This window comes from Anser anser, assembly GCF_964211835.1.
Source record: "Anser anser genome assembly, chromosome: 4".
Classification (NCBI taxonomy): Eukaryota; Metazoa; Chordata; class Aves; order Anseriformes; family Anatidae; genus Anser; species Anser anser.
The window spans coordinates 32,616,901-32,642,342 of NC_139724.1; the positions used below are offsets into that span (position 1 = coordinate 32,616,901).

General features: G+C 39.2%; 1 protein-coding gene across 8 annotated transcripts in view; it reads left to right on the forward strand.

Moving 5' to 3' along the window:
- DCHS2 (dachsous cadherin-related 2) overlaps window positions 1-25,442 on the forward strand; it is a gene marked incomplete at its 5' end in the record, with an annotated part of 107,218 nt that overhangs the window by 14,499 nt on the left and 67,277 nt on the right. The window contains 3 exons of one of the 8 annotated variants that reach the window (XM_083835074.1): window positions 644-2,116; window positions 2,627-2,724; window positions 2,869-2,983. The exons of 1 other annotated variant lie outside the window; for it this stretch is intronic. In XM_083835074.1, coding sequence (XP_083691200.1) covers window positions 2,972-2,983 — 12 coding nt within the window. Of the gene's footprint in view, window positions 1-643; window positions 2,984-25,442 lie in introns of those variants that run through there. 6 more of the 8 variants (XM_083835068.1, XM_083835069.1, XM_083835070.1 and 3 more) reach the window with 6 other exon arrangements.

Here is a 25,442-nt window from a genome sequence, read left to right on the forward strand (position 1 = left end):
ATATTTGTATTGGATAACAAACTGTGGTCAAAAAATATTTGCAATTAATGCATGGAAAAAAAAGAGTAACACATTTCAAAGAAGAGATTTCCTCTAAAGTAGTAAACATATGAGTTACAAAAAAATACAGAGGACATCCTGATAAAATGATAGGCATTTGGGTTTATTTTTGTTTGTTGCTGCTGAAAAATCCCTTCCTTGAGTTAGAATTCAAGCTGATAACCCCATCTCATTCCATATACATCCAAAACACCTTCTTCCTTTTAGATATCTACATGCTATTTATCAAACATAGTGTAATCTGTCCATTCACGTTTGTTGTCAAATTATTTTCTAAAAATGAAGTGGTAGTATTGCTGCTTCTTTAAAAGATAATAAAAGTGGGATTCTATCAGGTAGAGAAACATAACTGTATGTCCAGTTATTTGGATACTCTTGTTTAATATGTGAAGTGAAGAACACTTTTTAAACTATAACTAGCCTAGAATTATTCAGCTTCCATGAGAACTACGTCCTCCTCATATGGGCAGTCATTAGAGACCTCCTTGCAAACTGGAATACAGAACACAGATTTAAAGTCTCGGGAGCATCGTGCATATTTCTAACAACTCCAGGAGGATTTTGTATCTCTACATGGTTAGCAGGCTGTCAGCATATTCATCTGTAGCTGGAGCATTGATATTGTGGATGATCTTAATATGATAAATTATTCAAAAATGTAAAATACAAAAATTAATTTGGTAGAGCCATTTTTAATTTGTTCTTTTAATCTATGTGATTTGGGGTAATTTATCAGTTTTTAGTAACTCCAGCATCACCAATCAGAAGTTCCTTTAGGTGAAATTTCTGGGTCATCAGTATGGTTTTGACATTTAGACCAGCAGCACGGAATAAGTAGTAGCAGTATTAGGTTGTTATCTTCTCTGGTTCACATCCCTAAAGTCATGCCTTCTGTTAGCTTTTTTATCACACTTTTTCTGGTTCAATGTTTTACATCTTATCCCGCCTTGTCTAAGCTGAAAAATTAATGCAGGCTTTCAGTCTGAAAAAAAACCTGAAAAGTATTTTATTGCTTTTTTCCCCTTTCAGATTAAATATGAAATTAATAAGGTGCTCCAGGCTGGATGAAACATTGGCTTTGTTTGGAAATAAAGCACTTTTTTTTTTTTTGATCCTTCAAAGAAAGCAAAGAAATTTAAGTAAAAGTGTCAATGTTCTCTCTTCTTATCTAATAGCTCAGTGATTAATTCACTCACACAGGGACTGAGGCAGAAAACAAGCACCCATCTTCTATTTTCTGGAGGGGGTTGTGCACAGTGATATGTGTAAGTAAAGATTTTTCTTGATCCTTTGAGACAGGTACAATTCAGAATATGTTTTCCACAATCACAGGTTTAGACTTGTGCTTGGAAAATACTTTTAGTACTGAAGATGTTCTTAATCGTTGTGACATTATTTTCATGATTCACTTTTTTGGAAAAGAAGGATGAACATAGCATTTGCCATGCAGAAATAGAACATAAGAAAGGAAAGTTGAAAGAGGAAGAAAAGTCCTGGACAGCAATGCGAGGTTCTGTTTCATAAAGAAGAGGTTACTGTGAAATTTCAGTTTCCTTTATTTCCACTCTTGCCCTGTGACTTCTGCTGGTGTATTTCCCCCAGTACCCTCTTTAATACTGAAAGCCTGACTTAATTGTCTTGTTTTAATTAGTACAATACAAAGTGGAGGAGACTGAACATCTGTGGTTGACAAGGAGGGACCTGCCATGAGGTTGTAGAAGTGGAATAGATTTGTGAAGGTCTTTAGGAACACTTCTCCCTGCAGGAGCACTGAGGTGAAGCTCCCTGGCATTTGCTGGGAGTGGTAATGAGTTACTCTGGGACCTAATTGCTTTTTCCAGGTGTTAGCAGTCTTAGAGGATACAGCCTCAGCTGCATTCACTGCAGTGGGATGTAACACTTGGGGAAGGTAATTACTTAATTTCATTTCTGCAGGAGAGATTATTAATGGCTTCATTCACACACCCTAGAAATTTTACCTGCTCAGCATGTTATTTGCCTTCTGCCTTCACTAGTCACTTAGTGGAGTATTATATTACTGACCTCCATGCTCTGTGTTAGTCTTTCTTTGGTTGTCGTACACTGTAGATAGGAAAAATAGATTACCAGAAATGTAAAGCTGTTATCTTGTAATTAAGACTGTAGTAAGTGTAGGTGGCATGCTACATGTATGATAATTGTAAAACTGTGTAGTTTGTTAACTGAATGTGGGAAAAATATTTGGTAGCTTAAAGTATTTAAAAGTCTAACAGACTTCTTTCCTTTAGCAAGGATTATATTTCAGTGCACTCTAGTCTTGGAAATGGATAGGTTTAAGGTGGTAGCAGTAAATGTCTGTATAATCCTTTTGTCTTTATTTAACCATTTTGATAGCATCTGGAAAGTATTCTTCAGGTACTGAGACGTAGTAAATACCTACTTGCCTTAAAATGATCAGATTATGCTATAGAGATCATCACAGTAATGTGTTAGAATTAGCATGATACTAAATGGAACAGGACAAATTTTCTGCCATTCACAAGCTTTATTGTTTGATTAGAAAGTCCTCTTTACATGTAAATGCTAGGTTGTGGTGAACCTGCATGGAGAAAGTTGTTCTACTTCTGCCTATTAGTAGAGGTAGTACCTAGAGAACTTCTAGAAGTCTAGCAGATATTTGAAATGGTACATTTGGTAAATTTTAGATATCTCTGTTTTCCTTGGGAGCTGCGTGAAAAGACACCCATCCACCCCACCCATTGGCCATAATTTTTGTAATAAAGGGAATTAAAAATAATATTTAGTTATCTTTTCCACCTCACCTACCAGTTCTGTGGTTTAGTTCTGACTTGCATCCAGCCTAGTGTAAAGTTTTCTGCCTCCAAGCTCAGCAAAAGATGGAACGTGAAGCACACCCGTGTTACTGAGGCAGATGTGCTTTCAGGTAAGCCAGTACTGAGCAGTCAGAGGGATTGTGCCTGTGCTTAAATCAGGATGGGATTTCATTGCTGCCAGTTCTCTGCACAAACTAGAAACACTTGTTTTGTTTCTTCTTCTGTATTTTTAAAATTTTATCAAGACGTTATATTTCTGTGCTTTGACCATGTGACTAGTTTATTTTTCTTCTTTGATTTGCAACTGAAGCTGTTTCAAATTATTACATTTTTCTTATGCATTCTGTCTGGAAAGAATACTTTCTCCCAAAGTCACTAAGAAAAGGCACGTAGTGCTACACTGTTTGCTTTATCCCATGAAACCCTTCATGTTGTGACACCGTAGTGAACTGGAAGATATATGAACTGTGAAGTCTGATTTTGATAGAATAGCATTTCCAATTATATAGAGATTTTTACTTACGTGGGGTTTCTTTTTAATTGTTCGTGCTAAACTTTTGTGTTCTAACATTCATCAGCTCAATAGAATTACATTATAAATCTTCATATCATAAGCCAGAATGGTGACTTCTTTTCTGTGCTGCTAAAGAACTTGCTCATATGAAAAACATGCTTTTAATGATACAGATGGCAGTAGATTCTTGAAAAAGCTTTTATGTTTGTCAGCAACATTTGCATTTCATGCTTTAGCAGTCAGGAACACTTTGTAACATCAACGTGACAAATGCGGAACAGTTAGTCCTGTCATGATGCATTTTTGGTGTGTGGCAGGGTTTTTCTTTTTCTAATTAAGTCAACCAAAGACTATTCGTTTTTCTTTCTTGTCTTTCTACAACGTGGTTGGTAAATTCCAAACAGCATTACCCAGGATAGCGGTCAATCTGTTTTGTTCCTGCAGAGAATTGCTGACACGTGTTGGCAAACTTTGTAAAATGTCAGAGCTTATTACATTAACCGTCATACTTCTCTGGTTCTGTTAGTGTTGCCATATTATGTCAGAGTTTAAGTTCTCTTGTATTCCTGGCCATGATGTTTCCCTACTTTGAGTTTAGTAATTGTGAAGCTTAGTCCTAATAGTCCTAATTCTGGATTCCTTGTCCACTCAAGTTGGAAGCTTAAACTGGTAAAAAAAAAAAAAGTGAAAATAGATACTCCGGGATGATTTGTCAGCCATTTGTTCCTCTTACTACCATTATTCTTCATTTTCCTTGTTAGTGTCATCTGACTTTTTTCTGAGAACAGAACAAGCATCTTCTGTCAAAGCTGTTGATAACCCTTATCGGACAACACTGTCCAAGGTGTCAGAGTGAAAGACAAACTTCTTTTCCTGTTTTAATTCACTTGAAAATGCCTTGTATTGAGGGCTCTACTGAGATATTTAAGGACAATTACATTAAGTGTAATTACATAGTAACCTAGGCCTTAGGTAGGAAGATGAAGACCAGTTTTAACTTTATCGTGACTGGTTCTCTGTCATAATACTACTATTCCTGTTTATTTAAGTCTAAATTTGGAGGGTGTAGTCATATAGCAGTTTAATCTATCCCCTTGACTACAGTGATATCAGCCATGGAGAACATAAAAATTCAGCATGCTTGGGTTTGGCATTTAGGTTTCCTTTTATTTCTGGAATTTGCCAGCACTATTTGCATTGGCATTATAGCATAAAATCTTTATAATTTTGAGTAACCTTTGTAAGGTCTTCTGCTTTATCAATTTCCCTATTGCGAATTCTTCTCTCCATTTCTGTGATATTGTAAAGAGTTACGTTAAATGAATTTTCAGATGTTACAGCCTGTCTTTAGATACGTATATACAGGAAGTGCAGCTTGATTTCAGTATCTGTGTTCAAGGACGTTTAACACAAGAATCAAAGCCCAAAGTCTGTGAAAGCAGTATTTCAACAAGTATAGAAAAACCTTAAGAGATTATTATAGTTCACAGTAACTGTCAAATTTCCAAGTGTCTTCATTGCTGGGAGATTCTGCCCCAGCTGTGTAGATTGCCCATATATCTTACAATTCCTCAACAACCATCCTAAAACAAATTTAAAGCCACACATTTTATATTTTTATGATGACCATGGGCAGTATTTTATTACAGAATGAAATTTGCTTTCTTCCAGAGTGTAGCAGCTGTAGTGTGTCCAAATGCCTTCATCTGAGGAGCTCCAGAACCAACAGGTCAGGTCCTATTGTGAAAAGGAAACCAGCCACCTGCTTTCTTTGGAAAACAGGATACTGACTCCTCACCGTGAAATCAGGGCTCAAAGGAGAATGTGAAATTTAACAGCTGCTGCTTAGTTTCTCTTGAGAAGGATCACATGCTTCCATGAGGCTTGAATTCATTGTCCTTAGCAAGAAACCTGGCTGCTTGGAGGAGAAAGGAAGGGGGGTGGACACTTGATGCTCCCCCCAAAAACCTCATTGTCTCCACTTTCCTGGACGTTATTCTCTGGAGCTAGCTGATGGCTGTTTACATGGTTGTTTATACTCATCTTTAGCTACATAGAGATTGAATAGATGTGTAGATGTTTTCATGTGCAACTTTGTTATTGAGGCTAAGTGACGAAAGCAAATGTGGATGTTATGGAGGGGAAAACATTACACAGGGCATAACTTGGAAACAAACCATGAAGATTACTTTTTCCATGCTGGCATTAGAAGCCTAGAGTAAGGAAGGAGTTGGGTGTGCGTTATCTTCTGGGACAAAACCAACCAGAGTTGTCAAACTCCAGGGCCAGTACAGCTGACCTGCTTCTTCTCAGGAGTAAAAAATATTTGTGGAGCACGGCAGAGCTGTGGTGCCACCTCCTTATTCAGTCCCTTGGACTGTCAGCCTGGTACTACCAGATGGCATAGACAAAGGAGCTATTAATATGTAAAATGAGACACTGCTGTGTAATGTTAATGAGTGGAGAAGGAGCATATTAACTCTAATTTATAAAACTTGTCAATGTACTATTTTTATTTGTTGTTATAAGAAAAACACTTTTTCCTAAGTACTAATAACAATACTATAAAAATACTATTATAACACACTCTTGTGAGATTTTCATTTAGTGGTTACATGTATACTCTTCTTGTAGAAATCACTGTTGAAAAGATGCACTTCTGACCTTTGGTGTAGTGAAGTAAGAAAAAAGCTTTAAACTTTCCTTATGAACTACGTTCAGTCTGGCTTTAAAAGTTTGTCTCTAAGACTATGTGAACTTCATAGGCAGATAAAGTGGTTGGAATACAATGATCTTCAGGTCCTTTCCAACCCAAACCATTCTCTGATTCTATGATAGTATACGATAAATGATGCTAAAATGTGAGAATTCTCCTCTTCCTCCTCAACATTTCATCAAATATCCAATATCCATCTTCCTGTTCTGGATGTTGGCAACACCTTTTCTTTAGGCCTCAAATAGCAGTATTCTTCCTTTGGCCACAATGTTCTTTCAGCCTTTCAGCGATTCTCTTTCTTTCTTTCCCATCTCCTTGTTGATGTACCTGTGCTATCACTGCGTGTCCTCCAGACACTCCAGAATCTGGGGACCTCATCCTTGTGACATGGGATGTAACTGACCCGCAACTGTGTATTCTTCCTATTGAACAGCTACTTTGGTGTTTGTGTTATTGAAAAGAGAAATTAGAAAAATCATCTGAAAGAAATTTAACATTTTTCAAGGGAAAAATTTTCTTTTGCTATCACTGACCAGATTTTTATAATTGAGGCAGGGGTGGGGATTTCATTTCAGCTATTGGTGTTAGCAGGGTAGTTTAAGAAAATAGTCTTTGCTTTCTGTTTTGGTAAAGCTAAGGTTTTTTGTTGTCCTCATCCCTTCTGGAAAGGTTCTGCTTATTTTTGCCCCATTTGGGCTGGGGGTGGAGCATTTAGATGTGTAAAGTGCGACTGATAGTTCTGTCATTTTCTAAAAGCAATCTTTCTGGTAGCTGAACTTTAATTCCAATGAAGAGGTCTGAAGATAAGGATGAGAGCCTTCAACTTGACCTGTTCTTTAATGGAGAGTTAATCAAATGAACAAATGGAGAAGAGGTTTGAGTGACTGCGGCTACTGAGCAACGGCTTTGCTGTAGTTGGATCTGGTTAGAGCTTGCCCAGGACTTGAAGTAGTGTGTGGAGTTACCTGTTCAGTTGCAGTTGAAGTGGTGAGGCCTAAAGGTGATAAATTTTGTGATTGAGTGCAAGTGTGACAGGAATGGGACCCTCTTAGTAGGTCTGGCCTTTTGAGTGTTTGGGAAGAATTATAAATTCAGGTAAATACCAAAATTGGTAGCGTAATGTTGTGTGGAGAGATTACTTTTGGTGTGGATGATACTAGAAAGGTGGTATTTTTATTTTAACAACTCTTATTTTTCAGCCAACACTATCTTAGCATTGCTAGGGTTCATCCAGCTGTCTGGTATGCAAATCTTATTCATGTTGTGGATAACTAGGAAATAGCACTCTTACATTTGATAGCAGAGAGGGATGTTAGCAGTACATAAGCGTTTACATTTAACTTTACCCAAGGGCTTTGTGGAGAGGAAGAGCAGAGATGTTTTATGATTTTCTGAAAAGAGCTCTGAAACCATCTCAGCGCAAGCCCAGCAACCCCTGTGAGGTGTTTATGGCAGTGGTGTTCCCAGACGGGAGGAATTCTGCTTTTTGGCAATCCCTGTGTTGACTTGGAGGCAATTCTTGTCAAGTCTCTTATTTGGCTTCCTCAGGAATTGAGAGGTGGTATTACAGATGGGAAGTAGATAGAGGAGTTGAATAAATGGAGAGCTTAATACAGTGTGCTCCAAAGGAGATTCTTCTCAAAAGAGTTTTAAAAGGTAAGATGATATAACTGAAGAACAAGGAAGAGCTTTAGGTTGTTGTTATTCTAAAAGCCTAGGTTGTTAGTTATAGTTTTGTAGCATGTTACTAATGAACATTTTTACTTGTTACTCCTTCTTAGTTTTTAGGACTGGGACTGACCATCTCAGGCTGGCTACTGCCCCTTCATTTGTCTTTGTCACAGAAGCCACCGTGAAGGAAGTCACTCTTCTTGGTAGCCAAGCAAAAAGGTTTAAAGCGTTCAGATATCAAAATTGTCTCAGTACTGAAAGTGTGTTCGCTCATGTTTGGTGCTGATACACATCAAAGAAAACTTCTGTCAGAGGAGAGAGAGAGGTTTTCATTTTGTCAGTGGGGTTAGTTTGGGGCTTTTATGGGAACCAAATGTATGGTAAGGAAATATCTGCAAGTTTCCCACAAAATTCATAAAGTCTCATTACACTTCTTTACATTAAAAGATCCAAATACAGTTGTTCACATGACATTATCTGGTTGCACACAAAATGACTTCTGTGTGACCTTTCAAGTTTGATAGAAGTAGCATGTAATTGTGGACAGGTTACCCCAATAGACAAAATAATAATAGTTACTTTACTGAGTGATTAAAGCCTGAAAAAGAGAGAAAATAGATCTGCTTAGATACTACCCAGCCAAAGAAAATAAGGACCAAGACCTCAACAGTAGCTGAGATTTATGGGATGCTGATGCTCACTGAAAAAAGGGCTTATATCAAGTATATGCTAGCTTAAAATTAATTCAACATTTGTAATTTTACATCTATATTGTAACTGTTTGTGTTTAAGCATGTTAATGTGAGACAGCTGCTGGAGCTTCACACAGAGATGAAGTCCACATGAGCCTCTTTTTCCGTGCAATAGAGACGATTCAGTGTTACTTGTGCTTTGAAGTGTTGCAGCAAAATGGTGTTTCACTACAGAACTGTCTTGCTACCAAGCGACTAGCGAGATACAACTGACTGCAGGTTTTTCTGATTTCTACTGGTTCTGCTGAAAACTGCTTCTTATCAAACAAAGCAGCAGAAAGGGCTTACTTTTCCTATCTAGCTGCTATTGGTGACACACAGGTGTCAAGGAGAAGCTTTTGAATACTGCTGAGGTGCCTATCAATGACCAATATGCCTGTGGAGGAGGTCAGACTATTTTTTGAGGTAATAATTCCAGTGCTAGTTCTTCAGAGGTGAAGGTGACTGGTGTATTTTAGGGGTGCGGGATGTTGCGAAGCGGATAATAAACAGTTCCTGGTATTGTTTGGAGCCTGTTGGGACTGCATGTAGAGTAAGGCAGACACAGACATATTGTAAATATGCCTCACACTGAAGGCTCTGCTTTTCTACACTTATCTTCTGAGTTATTTGCTGTCATGTAACCCTTGCTTTTTGAGTTGAGTTTTCAAGGTGAATTCACTCAGACATAGATGTGTTTATAAGACCAGTGGGTATTCATTAAGGACTTAATCCCGTTGAGTTTTGTGGTAACTTGACGTGATTGAAGAGCACTTTGAACCCCTGTATTTTGATGCAAGAGATTCCTCACTTCAATCATGAAATTATCATGTCCTGTTCAATACCAACACTCCCATGCTGCTTTTAAAAGGGAAGTTTTACACAATGCCTGAATCCTACAGCATGTGTAGTTCCTGAAATGCCTTTTTTTCCCTGTTGGATCCAATATTTGGGGGTTGGTGGACAAGGTTCTTTCACTGTAGCACCATTGTCTATTGCAGCAGTCCCATGTGCCTGCCCCAGTTGCCCAGAAGCACAGGGCTCTCATGGAGTTGCAGTCCAAAGCACCTGGCCATTGCAGGCTTCCTGTAATTTGTCTCTAGCCTTTTATTTTGCAAAACATTGCTGTTATCTAGTACTAGTTTATTTTCTTAACCTTTGGGGGAAAAAAATATCTTGACATGATTGATTTTGGCACAGGTATCAGATGAATGCATGCCAGCATGACTTTGACATTTTATCACTGATATCATTGCTTTGGAGTGATATTATTTTCTATACTGTGTGAAATGAGCCCTGTTAAAGGCAGTGTGTGCTCATTCTTTTTACTTTATAATGTTATTACCTTAGGTATTTAAAGTTAATGATCACTCTTCCAAAATTTCCCAGGCCATTGCTAGCGTGTTGAAAATCGTGGAATTCAATGCAAGGGGAAAGATTAGTAAAGGAGGATAAACATACCACTGCAGGATTTCCTTTAAATTTTGTATTAAATATTTTATTAATTTCATAATATGAAATTTTATAAGACTTTATCTGTGAAAACTGTAGCGTAAGAATTTTGAAATGCTGAAGCTGCAATTATTTTGTAATTAAAGGAGGCATTGAAGCTGAAGAGAAGTTAGAGCAAACTAGTAGTTATTTCTCATCATGAAATAATGTTACAGGTTGGATGGCACCACAGAGAGGAGGCACTTGCAGGGAGGAGAATAATGTTGAGAATAAGACCCTTTTCTGTGTGTTGGCCTGCATACAGGGCTTTTCTTTTGTCTTCAACCCACCACTAGTGACAGTGGGATTAGTTTCAAAATGTGTTCAAGTGCAGTCATGGTCAGTTCAAATCAGTCCCCCAGGATTCTGTGCCGTAATAGAGAATACTGGCTATGCTGGGAAATGGATTTTGATTCATATTTTGCAAATGCCTTTACTTGCTACGGTGGTGGTGGTAAAATACTGAATTCCTCATGCTGTAGAAATTCACAGCAATGTTGTCATATTTCTTATCTTTGGCACATAGGCTACCATGTTTTGTCTTTTTCTCTGTAGGGTAGCTTTATATCAAATTAATACTGGAGTTTCTTAACTTCTGTCTTGCTCTTCTTAGGATTGTGTGGAAAAAAATATTAAATGTATCTTTCCTATCCTCTCTTGTGGCTTTAGGAAGTCATTTTTTTTCCCTTCAGGTAACTTCTATAGTTTTCTTTCTGTACTTTCCTTGGTCTCAGCATATCCCTTCTTTGCTTTTCTGTATGTTATATACTTTGAAAGGTGTTGGTGTGTGGACATCTATTTACAAAACATACTGAGTTGAATTTGCTCCTGGGACTTTGTTCGCTACATGTGCGAAGCTGCACATCTTCCTTTTAAAAGCTGTGGCATGCAAGAACAGCACACAGTGCTGACATCAGTGGCTTTATGTGAAAGCTCGTTTGTCTTCCCTTCACTTGTTTCAGTTCTTCATGCACCAGCAAAATACAAATGGAATTTGCCCTTTTGCCTAGCTCAGTTTACTCCGTTATTTTGCTTTAAATTTTTTTTGTCATTAACCGAGGTTGCTAAACTTCCTTTTCCTTGAAGTGTGGAGGACTCTATTTATTTCATGGTAGTAGGCTGAGGTGGAAGGACATGATGACTTTAGAAAGACTTTTTTTTTGACTCAAATTATCTTAGAAATTGATGTTATTTACTATGATTAGATGAATTATTCTCATTAATCCTGTGGAAATGCATCTTCACAGGATCAGAAAAGAAAGACCTTTGCATTGTGGGCTGTGAAAAGCCTGATGCTGTTGCCGATGTGGTATTAGCATTGCGGGTGGCTTTACTATGAAGGGCTGTACCAGTTGGTAACCAATGTACATCTCTTGCTTCCTCTGAAGGATGAAGACCTGGATTTCTCTGGTTGTCTCACTTTTCCCAGAGTTTTGTGCTGAATTTCCCATTGAGTCCTTTTTTCTTTTTTTTCAGTGTTATTTCTAGTGAGAAGAAAGGTAAATTCAGTTCCAGCTAGGGCAGCAGAACTGTCTCTCAGCACTTGGCTCTATTGCCAGCCATTCTGACAACATACAGCACCCAGTCTTCTGAGCTGGTTCTTTAGTGTCTGTATACATACAGAGCACTGGTGCTGTCATTGGGAGTTGAGTCACAGTCAGTGTCGTGGACCTTTTCTCTTTAATTGGTGTGACTAACTGTGGAGAAATATTTTGTTTTTGTCTGTAAATCTCTACCTTGCTTGCAGATCTTTTTGAGTGTATTGCACAGCCTTGCAGATAATTACTATAATCAACTACTTGGCAGCATCTCCTGCTGTGTGGTAATCCTGTTTAGCTCAGCTGCTGTCAAGAAACAGCAGTTTTTATCCCCATGTATGCTGTTTATGGATGGGTGTTAATGATAAAGTAGCTCTACCAAGGGTGTGATCAGAGACAGCTCACTGTTCATGAGTTTTGGCTGCTACTGAAAGATCACTGTTCAGTACTGCTAGATGTACTTCTTCCAGTCCGCTCTGCATTTACTTCAAAACATGCCCACTTTTTTATTGACCCACCTGCACTCCTGGTGCATGTGATGTGCATGACATTACCAGATAAACATTCAGGCTGTGCTGCTGGAGCATTGCGTTACAGATGTGAAAACAGCTCAAATGACAGTGTTCTGAATCTTAGTGGTGCACAGAGTATGGTGGCTATATGGAGATCATTTCCTGACACACAAACTTGTCTGCAAAACTAAGTGTGCAGGCTTCTCTACTTCTGAAGCTGGTGGGTAAGATGGACTACATTTACTTTGTGCTAGAGCAGGTGTTCTCCCACCAAAACCCTTCAGTCTAAGCATAATTTTTCTTTAATAAATTTAACTGTTTTTAACACCTTATATGAAGAATGATATTTTAAGATCTGATAACAAGAAAAAGCATTTGATTGCTCTCTTTCATTCTCAGTTTTCATTTTTATGCAAAGTCTGGTACTTTGGTAACACATTTTGCAGCTAGGGCACTGTTTCCTCCAGCTGCATGCCTCCTGCCCTCCCCAAGTCACTTCTCTGCTGGAGTTAATTAGAGCTATGCAGGTGCCATGCTTCCTTTAGGCCACGTGTTCTTCCATTATTCCCCAATGTCAATACATACTCTTTAGCTTTTCTATCAGTTGAGTTCAGTCCTGCTCTGTCCTCCATTACTGCATCCTATCTGTAGATCTGCATGCTGGATGCTTCTAGTGTTTCAGAAAATGTGGTATTTCCAAATTTGAAACATCTGTCAGTTAACCAACCTCCATACCTCACGGTGAAGTGAATCTGAACAGCAGAAGTTGTGGAAATAGGCTATAGCAGTGTCTGATGCCAGCTCCCACGATGATAAAGATCTGAAGAAGCTGGACCAACCAGCTCCATCTTCCTTCTTGGTTGAGGACTGACACATTGATAGCAGTTTGTCCTTTAAGAGATCATGTCTTTTTAGCTTCATGAGCAAGTGACCATTAACAATTATTAGTTATTAGTCATTGCTAGTATTCTTGGAGGCTCAAGACCTTGCTGTGTTCCCTGTGGGCAGAAGCATGGAGAAACATCAAGGATAAATAGGTCATCATTGGCAGAGGAAGATCTCTACTGGCACTGCTCTACCATTTCTAGGACACCCATAGGGACTGGAGTTACTCCTTTCTACAGTGCTGGCCAATGCCACCTTCATAATCAAAGGGATTTTAAAATACCGATTCAGGCACAATCCCTGTTTCCGGGTTGTCTTGGTTACTTCACTCCATAGACTGTAGCTCTAGTGCAAGGACTTGGTCACCGTTGTAACTTCTGAGGACCAGGAGCCTCCATGACACTGGTGCTGGCAGAGAGATGGCTGAAATCTCCTGTCTTTTTGTTGTCTCAGTATCAATTTCCAAGTACCCATTTTTTTCTTTGGAGTGGAAAGGTATCTAGCTTTTAATTCCTCATGTAACAAAATATACTCCATTACACTGAAAGGCAAATTCCAAAATGATGAAATAAAATTCTTCCTGAGCAGGAACCTTGTAGCCACGGCACATCTTCAGAAGTAGTTTAACATGTTTGGAGAAAGCTTGGACGTTTATGCTTGTAATGCAAGAAAAGGTATTTCATTCAGAAAAGTTTGGGGAAGAATATAAGCCTGACCTCTGTTTACTTACCTATTTAACTATTAAATTTATGTTGAATCCTTCATGGAGCAGGAGAAAGATGAGGCGAAGGGAGTAGTATATCAGCTATGGGTTTTTTGCATTTTACTCATAGGGATGTGGCACTAGCCATCCTCCAGGACCAAGGTACTGAACTAGAGAGCCAATTGTTCCATTGTGGTCTGGAAGCTTTGCATCTTTATAATGCACCTTCAACAGCTACAGTTTCACTTGAGAAAGGGTGGGGGAGTGAGGTTATAATGAGGCAGGACAAATGAGAAAAATGCACTGGAACAAGATCTTGAGAATAAAATACAACAGGGTATTTACAAGCCAACTGGAAACCTGTGGTGCAAAGTGGAAAGAGCACACACTGCAGCCCACATATCCCCATCTCTGTACTGTACATTCTCCAGTGTCTCTTGTGTGGCTGAAATATAATAATCCTGTTGTGAAAGTGTAGCTGCTGTGATTCCCGCTTGTGTTGTTTAACAGGAGCCAGGTCTCTGTAAGAAACTGTTTGTTTTACAAGGTTAACGAAAAGGCTGTTGCTACGTGTCTGCTGTGTAGCTGCTGGCCAGGGGAAACTGCCACCCTCTGGAGCTACGGAAAGGACAGAACCTGTGCTGGGGATAAAATGACATGGCAAAGGTTGGGAAAAACAAGCTATTTTGGGGCCAGCTGGTGAAAAGCTCCAATGCAAGCAGCTGAGATTAATGAATGTTGTGGACAGGTACCAATACTATGCATGAGAGAGGGAAGCAACTGAGAGCAGGATCTCATTATTCAGCAGTTCCCTATTCTGAGTTCTAACATACCTTTTTAGTTTCTCCAGAAAACAGAGGAATGCTATGCTACAAATTTACCGTGTAGATGGGACAAAACTACAGGCATCATTTTGGCTTAATAGGAATATCTGGTCTGCTTATAGTTTAAATACCATGCTACAAATGGTCTCATCTGTTAGTTTGAGGAAAAATGTAGTGAGTCAGTAAAGAATGGATCATCTAAAAGTAGCACATGTGATAAAGTGATTTAGTATTAGCAACATACTGTCTGAATATTCAGGGAGGCTTCAGTCCTTCCTAACCATATGGATGTGCAAATTCTGCATGCACAAATTGGACATAAGCTTCTTTTTGGAGTTACTGTGTTTTTAATTGTTGTTTCTGTGAAGCAGATACTGAAGAATGCTTCTAGTTGCCAGACTCATCTTGCTCTTCTGGTTGCTGAAGTTGAAATTCATTCCAGTTAGCTGTTTTGATCACTGAAAGGGCCACATCCAAAATGTTCAGAACCAGTCTTCAGAACAGAATATTTCCTTTTCCTAAGAGAGAGCAAGAGACTTCAGAGAATTCTGGAGCTGAGCAAATGGACCTGGCCATCTGGCTTTCATAATCTCCCACTTCAAAACAATTCTGAATTCTGCTGCTGTGCAGGAAATATAAGAACAGCATAGGGCTGCAGTGTACTGTTTGTGGGAGAATTCCTTATTGTGGGGGGGGCGTTGGATGCCTCTATCTGTGTAAGTGATGTGGCCAATTTATACCCTGTCAGCATCTCTCATTTCCTTCCCGGAACTTAACCCATCTGTTGCTTTTACTAATTAAAATACGCTGTTGGTACACAGTGTGCTTTCCTTAGATGTTATGCTATAAAAAGTAGCTGCATTCCATGCTTGAGATGCTCCCATATGCAATGCTCCTTTTGTTATCTGGTGTATTTTGAAAAGGCTTGGGATTCAGTAGGTGTCACTATTTAAAAACTCTGCATTTATTGGGGGGGGGGAACTTATTGATGATTAAAGTAAGCAGAGTCTGAGACGAATCAGTTGTAGCAGGACAGGATCCACTTCTGCAGCAGGTTCATGGCTAGAATGGTTATTTTCTCCTCATTTTCTTTAATTTGATCCTGTTAGTTGGCTCGGGCTGTGTATCCTGACTTGCATACTGGTAACATGCTGGTCTTGTGGCTGTTGCGTAATTGGGGTTGTGTATGAACAGAGAGGGATCATAGGAGAGGAAAGGCTGGTGCACCCTGCAGTTTCATTTAGACACTCAGCCTGTGGCCAGCGTGCACCTGGGGATAGGGGTACTTCTGGGCCTGTAGTCGTGTGCTGGGGCAGTTAATGACCTAAATGTTACGGTGTTTGTTTAAAGATCTGTAGCGTATGAAAGGGTGCTATGCAGAATTATTTTCATTCTTGGTAAGTAAGGCTTGTTTGGCGTGATAGATATCAAGTAAACTTTACTTCATTGAAGAATTTACTTCATTGTTCATTTACTTCATTGAACAGTTTTCCTTGTATGCACTTAAGCATAATTCCCATAATACCAATTAAGATTTGTAGTTTGGGAGCAAGAAGTTATTTATGGTAAGTTCTTTTTAGATATTGAAAGTGTTTAAAAGCTCTACCTTTAGAACATCTTGCACAAAGTAGGGCAGTGGCTTTGTGGTGCTTCAGTGACCCCATGATGTATAAGCAACAATATGCAGATATGTCCTTTAACTTCTTGGGAATGGCTCTGCCACCTCCACATATTCAAAGATGGGCCATCTGAATCACTTTTAAAACGTATACCTAATTCAAATCAAAGAAATTGATGGATTAGTTGTATACATCTACTGCACACAGTTTTTTTATTTTGGACTAAATAGTCTTTTTGTTAGACAGTTTCCCAAATATTGTTTAGTGTCATGCAAAACCCTAACCTGGATAGCATGTGTCATGCCTTTTGATCTTTCTGGTTGCTTATTGTTATGTTTTGTAGTCTTCAAGCCTCTAGACTGTGTGTGTGTATGTGTGAGACTGCTATAGAGCAAAAATAGCTAGGGACAGATTTGGAGTGTTGGAGAGATGGGAAACAAAACTGGTGTGTATATGAAAAATTCTTTCAGAAGAAAGGGGAGAAATGTCTCTATAGTTTGTGTCAGGCTTCATTTCTGCACCAATCATTAGGAGATATATAGATCCCTTGCTAATTTTTATGTCTGCAATGAACAGAATATAAAAATATTTTTTAATGTGCTATGAATACATTATTCAAGCTGTGAGTTTGGCCATGTTTTAAATTTTCCATAAAAGCAGAATGAACTAAGAGCCCTCATCTTCTTACTTCCAAATATAAAATGACTATGATTTATAAGGCTAGTTACACAAAATGTATGCTTTTGTTAGGAGAGAAATTGTTCTCTTTAACACACAGCTCTTACAGGGAATGACTGAAAGCAGTGCAGGCCGTGTTTCTGAGAGCCAAGCTAAGGCGCTCACTGATGATTTGAAGATGTTATTAGTAGTGTTATTTTGCAGGTAAGCGCATTAACAGGTATTCACAAAGGGAGAAGGCACTAGGGACCAGTTTTCTGAAGGGATATAGGTGCCACAAGCTGCAGGCCTCTCCATGGGGGTTTTCAAAGCTCTGATTTCTATGGAAGAATATGGGAGGGTAGGCAGGCTCTAGCATGTAAACAAGAAGTGGCCCAAACACTTGAAAGGCTTTTGATATCTGTTGCACAAGTATGGGATAGAAGGGAGCCCACCACTATTTCAAGAAGTAAATAAACTAGATCTGCAAGTCAAAGGATGATACTGTGGGGAATGTAAAAGAACCTGTGTAGCATTGATTGACTTCTTTTTTAAAGAAGGACTCTTCCTGACTTATGGAAAAACTTGGTGCCTCGGAAAACATCCAAACCCAATCCATAGCACAGCTTCAGTTATAAGGCAAGCCTGGGAGGGAGTTGACATTGGATGGACCCTCTCTGAGATCCTCTGGGCTTGATCAAAACAGTGTGTTTCCTGAGATAACCTTCTGCAAGGGTTTTCTGACCAGTAATGGTATTTTGAAGGCTGGTTTTCCAGAGGCAGCAAGCCTTCCTGTTAATCTGCCACATGAGCCCTTCAGCTATGTTAAACGACCACATTTACCTAACAAATACAGAAATCTGAAAGTGGCAATTTAGGCAGCACACACGTGGTATTTATTTATTATGAAGGTGCAGTAACAAAACCTGTTTCTCTCACAGAAAAATCAATCTGATTTCCATCCTGGTTGCTCATTGATCCTTCCTAGTGTTATTGAAGTGAAGTAGGAAAAGAATTCTTAACGTAATCTGACTAAATACAAATAAAATCCAAGAACACTTATTCTGATTGGTATGTCTTGGGAGGAATTTAAGCTCTGTTCTTAGTGATCTTGTTCACAGCGTGGCTCCATAAATAGTTGTATCAGTCAAGCCAGGAATATTGGTTGAGCACTGTGGTTTGTGGGCAGCAATTAGCAGCTCAGACTGGTTTGAGGGTTTGGAAAATGCTTGCATAAACACATGTAAGTGTGCTGTTTCAGCCTGTCTTAAGTATGTGCTGTTATTGCAAGAGTTTTTAGGTGTTTTCCTGCTGCCCTTCCACTACTTGCCCTGGGCTCAGCTGCATCAGGATCAGAGCTGGCTGGAATCTAATAATGCAACAATAACAGGAAGTTTTAATGACTGGCTTCTACTGGGTCACCTCCTAGAGCTGGCCAGTTGCACAAGCCTGGGTGCCCCCAAGGAATGGATAAGGCTGCTTATCCACATCTGCAGTTCTTTCTCTCCTTTGTAACCATCCTCCTTCAATTTCTCTGTTACAGACACTGGTATAATTGAAAGATTATTTTATCCTTAGTGTTCTGTTATAAGGTCACACATCTACTCTTCATTCAAGATATCTACTTTGATCATTTAGGCTCAATTAGCTAGTATATCACATTATAGATATTTATATAGTAATTATATCGATTGATCTGAACCAAGAAAATTATTTCTTCTAATTAAAATTAATATTACATAGTGCCAAGAAAAGTCATATAATCAACTTATCATTCATAGGAAGGAACTGTAATAGGAAAAACATCTTAAGCAACAAGATAGCTGGTACCCTGAGTTCTTTACAAATTTTTATAAATCATTTTGTTAAATGCGATATTAAAATGAGTACCACCCCCAAAAGTTAAAACATAGTCCAGTGTAAGATCATCAAAATAACATGGTCTATATGAAATATTTTTGTGACATATTCTAGTTTATTAAAGCCATTATTCATAACTCCTTGCTTTATGCAATTAGCACAAAATAGGAAAACTTTTGTTCTCTGCTATTACTTGGCAGAGGTTCTTAGACTTGGAGCTCTGCAGCTTGCTGAAGTTAATGAATAAAAACGGATTTGTACTTAAATTCTTAACTGTGTATAGCAGGTCTTTAGTGTGCTATAAAATCTGAAATTATAACAGAGTATATGAGCAGCATTAATGAACATGCTGATTTGCTTTTACTGAAAAGTAGGGGTCACCTTTGATTAAATAACACTTTAGTCCTGGAAATATTTTCTATTTGCTATGACAGTTTACCTTCCTCAGAAATATGTTCTCCTGTTCATCATTTCTGTTCTTCCATTTTACATAGGCAATAAAAATAAATGATATAAATCCAGATTGTATTTGCACAGCAAGGAAGGAAGGATGGAAATGTAGACCAAATGGACTGACCAAATAGATGCTGGATCTCTTAGCAGATGATCTTGGCACTGGACCCTAAGCTTCCTGCTCCCAAAACACACTTTCTAATCACTACTCTACCATGTAGCAAGTAGGTATTAGCAGCACTGCTGTTTGCTATGAAGTCAGATATTGACAACTGTATTTTGTGATGGTCCTGATCCTATTGATGTATTAAGTGTGATAAGGGCCTGCCTTGCAGATTGGGCCTGATTCCCAGATTTCTGGATCCTGGCTTGCATCAAAGGGATTTAGCTGCTCACGCCACTTTGGGGGAGGTGTAGAAACAAAACTGAAGGCATGTCAGGAACTTCTGGTTTAAATAGCAGTGAATTCAGGCTCTGGGTAACATCAGAGCAGGAACTGCAGATTACTGTTTGGACTGACATGCACAGTTCTTCCTGGATCCCCCTTGGTTTGCTGGATGATGTCTGGTTTTCAGAATAAAAGTGTGATGCTATAATGTACTCATGGTTTTTCTCTACCAATGACTTTCTTTTTCTTCTTTCTATGGATTAACTGAAAGCAGTAAATTGCAGATATGTCAATATTGGCAGGTTTGTTCATTGTCATCGGTTAGAAAAGAAGACAAAAAGCTAAAATCTCACCATCATACATCAAGTTAAATGTTTCCTTTCATTTACTTGAAAGATGAAGTGAAGGTAGCAAATGTTACAAAACAAAAATCAATGTGTTATTAAAAAGATAAAAATTGGTGTGATCTATGAGAGATTCATGTGTGAAATGGGGTTAGGCTTATCTGATTTAAAAACCTTGGGTTTTATTTGTACATGCCATGCTCCTCATGGGTTGGCTCACAAGTACAAAAAAAAAATGCCAACAATGTAGGCTGCTTTTCTCCTCGGTGAGGAGTGGTGGCTGCTTCTGAAATACTGGTGGTCAGTCATTGTGGTGGCATTTGGATTGTACTGCAGGACTTGTCTGGTAAGGGTTTGTCATTGGGCATTGCTGTATTGCCATGAACACTTCTGGTGTCCCATAATATGAAGGGTGCTGGAGTTTGGTTTGGTGACCCCTGGATGTCTGTAGGACAGGACTATTTTCATACCACTAATCAGCCCCGTAATTGTGTTGCTGAATTGCTTCCTTTCAGTGTCCTGGTAGTTTCACTGTGTCTGTATCCATCTGTAGTGTCCTGCCTTATATTTTGATGAGGAGGATTTTGGAGTAGTAGAGAATGGGTTTATTTACATTCTGATTTTCTTTGACTACCAGCAGTTAATTTGCTTTTCACAATGTCACTTCAATTGAAAGAATTGAATGCACCTTTTATACACAAAATAAAGTCTTAAGTTTTGATGTTGAGAGTCCCCCAAACAGGCTTCATGAACTATAGAAGCTGCATCTTGTCTTGCTGGAATCAAATTGAGGAAACTTGACAAAATGTGTTGTATGGGAGTAATTCTTAAGCTGTGAAAAATTAATTTAGTACTTTTTAGTCGTGTTTAATTGCTATCAGAGATGACCAATGTCACGAATGTTTTGGCCAGACTGCCTGCTCTTTCCCATTGTAGCCTATTTTTATTCTGTCGATCTGAAAGCCATAAAATGAAATCTGGTCACCCACATGTGCAATTCAGTATTGCAAAGCAGTCAGCTTCAAGGCTGCACACTACCGAAGCCCTAGAAATGGTCTTTACATAGAATGCAAAATGCATGCCCTGAATTTTTGGTCTGCATGTTGAGTTAATCAGACTGTATTCTCTGGTGTGGTTTTGTGTGCATAGGTCACTTCTATTTTGTATATAGTTTAAAATATTTGTTCTGCTTTTCAAAATACATTCAGTTGTTAATAAACAGGAAATAATGTCTTAGGAAAAATCGAAAATACCTAAATCTATAGACAGGGACTTTATTTTCATCTGTCAAAACAGTAGGGTGACAGTTAAACACATGCTTGAAGATTTTGAAGCAGTGGAAACAAATCAAAGTGGGAACTTTTCTGTCAAAATGGATTAGTGTTTGAAATAATCTGGACTTTAGAGAATTATAAGTTTTTCTATATAATCATATTACTGTTTCATGCACTTAGAATATGGGGAAAGATTGCACATTGCTGTGAGTTGTTATAGTCCCACTGGAGTGAGTGGAACCAGCTGACAATCTACCAAATGTTTGCTTTCTATTAGTTGTAAAGTCTCTTCTTCCTTAGTATAACACTGAAAAAGATTTTTCTGTTCCCATCTATCTGAGCATGGTGCCAGCATTTTTTCTTTGTTTGGACTTCCACATGTGTTGTAGGATTAAAGTGTACATATAGATGAAGTTAATAATCTTCAAGTACACAGTGGTTCCCATTATTTTTTTCTGAGATGAGGCCTTCTTTCCACATGCAAATAGAAAGTTGTTTCTGCACTTCTAATGTTGTCTGTTACTTGGTCATTTAAAGACACGAATTATTTTTATCGCTATTTTATACCCTTTCTTTTCTAACAGTTCCCACCATTTGTTGCCTCATGCACTAATCTGAGCATCACACTGATTGATCAGCTTCTTAATTGTTCTTCATAACACTTCTCTAGGTTCTACCTTCATCCTCTTGAGAGGACATCTCTGTTCTAACCATTTATTACCTTACTGGTAGTGTCAGCAGGGCAAAAAAAACCTTTCTTTTTCTTTTGACAAGCTTGTGGTCTAGAAAGTGCAGAAATAAGCATGTAGGTTACAGAAAACATGACTGACTGGAGAAGTCCAGTCAGCAGCTATCAGGCTGCTAAGCCATGGCTTTTGTTGGCTTTTAGAAATGTTTCTTGGGAATGCTTTGTCCTGTAGCTACTTATTCCCAAGTTTACACTCCTTAATTACACGTCTTCAATTTGGCACATTGAAAATGTATTTAGTGAAAGAATAAGTAAGGCCCTGAGAGCTTAATTCTCCCCCCCGCCCCTTCTCCCAGCTCCCGATATCATATCACATTCAGCCTGACTGTCAGAACAGTTGAAGTTACAGCTTTGTGCTCTCTTGCCTTCCCCACCTCCAAGGCCCATAAATCCTTTCAGCTCTATCACCTCTGTGCTATTGCCAGCACGCAATGCTCTTGATCAATGCCCTGTGAAAACTCTGGCTGCTGCCTTCATTTCCTTTTGCTAGGACTGCTGTAACTCAAAGCTACTGAACACTTAATTACTGTAATACCCTGTAGGAATGGTACTAGTGCAGCTTGTAATGCCCTAGTGCAACTGTTATACCCTGCCATGCTTCGGCTCATGACTACAATATGCTTCAGTTCCTAAAATGTGTGGTAACTTGTTCTCTTCACTTGTATCTGAAAGCTTGAACTTGAATCCAGTGAAAACACACAAACCTTCTAAATCAGCTTGTATTGATAATTGCTCCCCAGACCTCAGGTGCTATTCAACTTCTGTTTGCTACAGTAAATTATTCTTTCGTTTGTGATTTCAGATTTTTTCCTCTTCAGAGCCAAGACTCCATGGGTAAAACTGCAGATTAAAAAAACCTGTTAATTGGGTGAAAATTGAGTGGGTGCTAAGGACTTGGACAGAGATCATATTTTTATACATGCAGACATTGCCATTTAATTCTGGCATCATTTATTGGTAACAGTTAGACCTTCAAAGCCATACTGCTTTGAACTGAAGCATTTTCCTTTAAATTCATCAGTCATCATTCCATTGCATGTACTGTTAAAAGCCTAAGGACTGCATAATCTAAAAGAAGGAAAACAAGTTGCTAAGCTTCTAACAATGCTCTCTACCTTCACACTTATAATTACTCACCCATGTTCAATTGCAGACAAATGTCAGCATTTACACATGTAACTACATATAGGTATAATGAGACAGAACCTTTCATTATTGTCACCTGCATTAGATTTCAGGTGCAAAAAATATCTTTCTCCAAAGGACCAAATGAATTACTGTTCCATAACATCAGGGTGATTGAATACGGAGGGCATGCTAGACTTCTGTTCTATTATCTTTTATAATAGTAATAACAAGGTGCAAGAGTGGTAAAATACGTGTGGTAGAATTCATTTATGTACAGCTGTAAAGCATGCTTAGGGCCAGATCTTGGTTATGCTGAAGCTGAGTTTTGCCTATAACTTAACCAGGAGGAGTCATGGGACTGGAGTCAGGACTGGCCATGAATTGCATGCACCTGGTGCTATAGCTGGGGGCTGCAGACTGCAAGGGAGCATGAAAGGCTCTGAAACTGCAGGGCTCCTTACCATTTGCAGTGCCAGAAATCCTGGTATAATGGCCTGCAGTGCTGTAAGAAACTTGAAAAAGGGATACGCTGGAGTGTGCTGCACAATCCCAGTCAGAGATACCTCTTGACATATAGCAAATGTGGATCATCTCATGCAGAAGCAGGCAAATCCATACAGTGCTTTAAGATAGAAAGGAGAAAAAAAGTGTCTGAACTAATGTGCATCTTTTGGGCCATCACCTTGAAGTTCTGATATAAGTAACTGGTCTAGGGTAAGTTTTAGCCTTATAATTTGCTTCAGCCCTTTGTACACAGTTTCTTTTCCCCCACTTCTACATTTTTGTGCCTTCACAAGCCATGTTTTTGTTCAGGTGAGTTTCCTTCAGTCCCAGTTCAGTACCCTAATGCCAAAATGATTCCTCTGAGGGCCAAGAGGTGAGTGCATGACTAAGGCACTGAGTGGCCTTGACCACATGTTTATAGCAGTGAGGAAGGCAGCTGGGGCCTGTTCTCTGGCCTTGTGGCCACTGACTTGCAACAGCTTGTGTCCATGCACATGAATTCATTTGTCCCCCTTCCAAAGAAACAGGATGAGCTCATCCAGACTCTTTGCTAGGAACAGTCCCTGGTATGTCCTGCTTGGTTGCTGTTGAAACCATGCCTAAAACCGTGCCAGATGTCTAACAGTACAGACAGCTGTGCAGTAGCACACAGACCTCTGCCCTCCCTGGTTCATGACCGTGGGCGTAGCCTACAAACCTGGGTCAGGGCAGGTGGTCAGTCTCACAGGTCTTCTTGGGGAACTTGACTGGGTTTAAACTCCCATACTTGGTGGTCATAAGTTTTCCGAAGTTTTGGTAAGGTATTGTACTCACACAGACAGGCAAGAAAAAAGCACAGGACTTCTCTTCAAAGAAGTGGAAAATGAAGCCAGATGAGGAAGAGAAATCCTTCAAGTATCTCCAGTAGTCACAAACTAAAAATGCAGTCTATTTTAATGTGTACTTATGTTTACAGATATCTTAAAGAAATCTTATTTAAAAAGTGAAAATTTTCATGATGGGATATACCACAAAAAAGCCAAACTCAGCACAGTTTTTTTTAATCAGGGACTTTGTGCCTTCAATTTTATTGCTATAATGTACAATACTTCTCTGTTTACCAAATGTTTAAGCTATCCACCCCTCAGCAAAAGAGCAACAGCTTTACACTTCAGCATCCTATTGTATTTGTTTTTTAGTGGCTGGTGAGGCAGCACAGCCTTGTTGCAGTGCTAACGTTGCCTGGCAGAGTTTATTCCTTGGGCTGTGGATGGAGAGTTGGTGGGAGGTGTCTGGTGGTCTTGGGGCCAGACAGCTCTGGCTGCTCGTGGTTGTGTCCCCTTGGGTCTTGGAACTTCAAGAATGGAGACCTCAGCCTCTCTGGGCAGGGAGCTCCATCATCTTCATAGCAACAGTATGTCTTTTCATCCAGACAGTACTGTTGCAGCTTGTGACCGCTGTTTCTCCTCCTGCCCTGCACCTGAAGAGGGACCCTGATGTATTTTCAGTAACATCCTCTTGGATAATGGAGGGCTGCTAGTAGATCTTCCTGCAAACCACCTCTTCTCCGTGCTAAGCAAGCCCATTTCCCTCAGCCTCTCATAGGGCATGTGTATGTTTTATGGACAAAGCCTTCTGATATTATAAGAGCTTTTTTAAAATATTTTTTAAAGACTGTTGATTTCTGCTAGGTTGGTGCAGATGAACATCTCTCTGAAGTCTTGCTTTAAAATACTCATTTACAGTGTTTGGGATTTGCAGCAGATTTCATGCTGTTTTTTAAACGTACTTAATATAGCTGAAAAAAAGTTGGTCTTGTTCAGCATCTGTAACTCCATCCAAGGCTGTGCTAGGGACCAAGGGAATCTGGTCTCTCCCAGGAACTTACTGCAGTCCATACATCCTTTGCTTTGTGCTGTGCATGCAGGTGATGGCTGTGTTCAGTAGTGCTGGCAGAGCTCTGGCTCTGTAGAGAACTGCAGATTAAAGCACCCTCCAGCCCTTGCCTTTCATGGATCACTGTGTCGCCA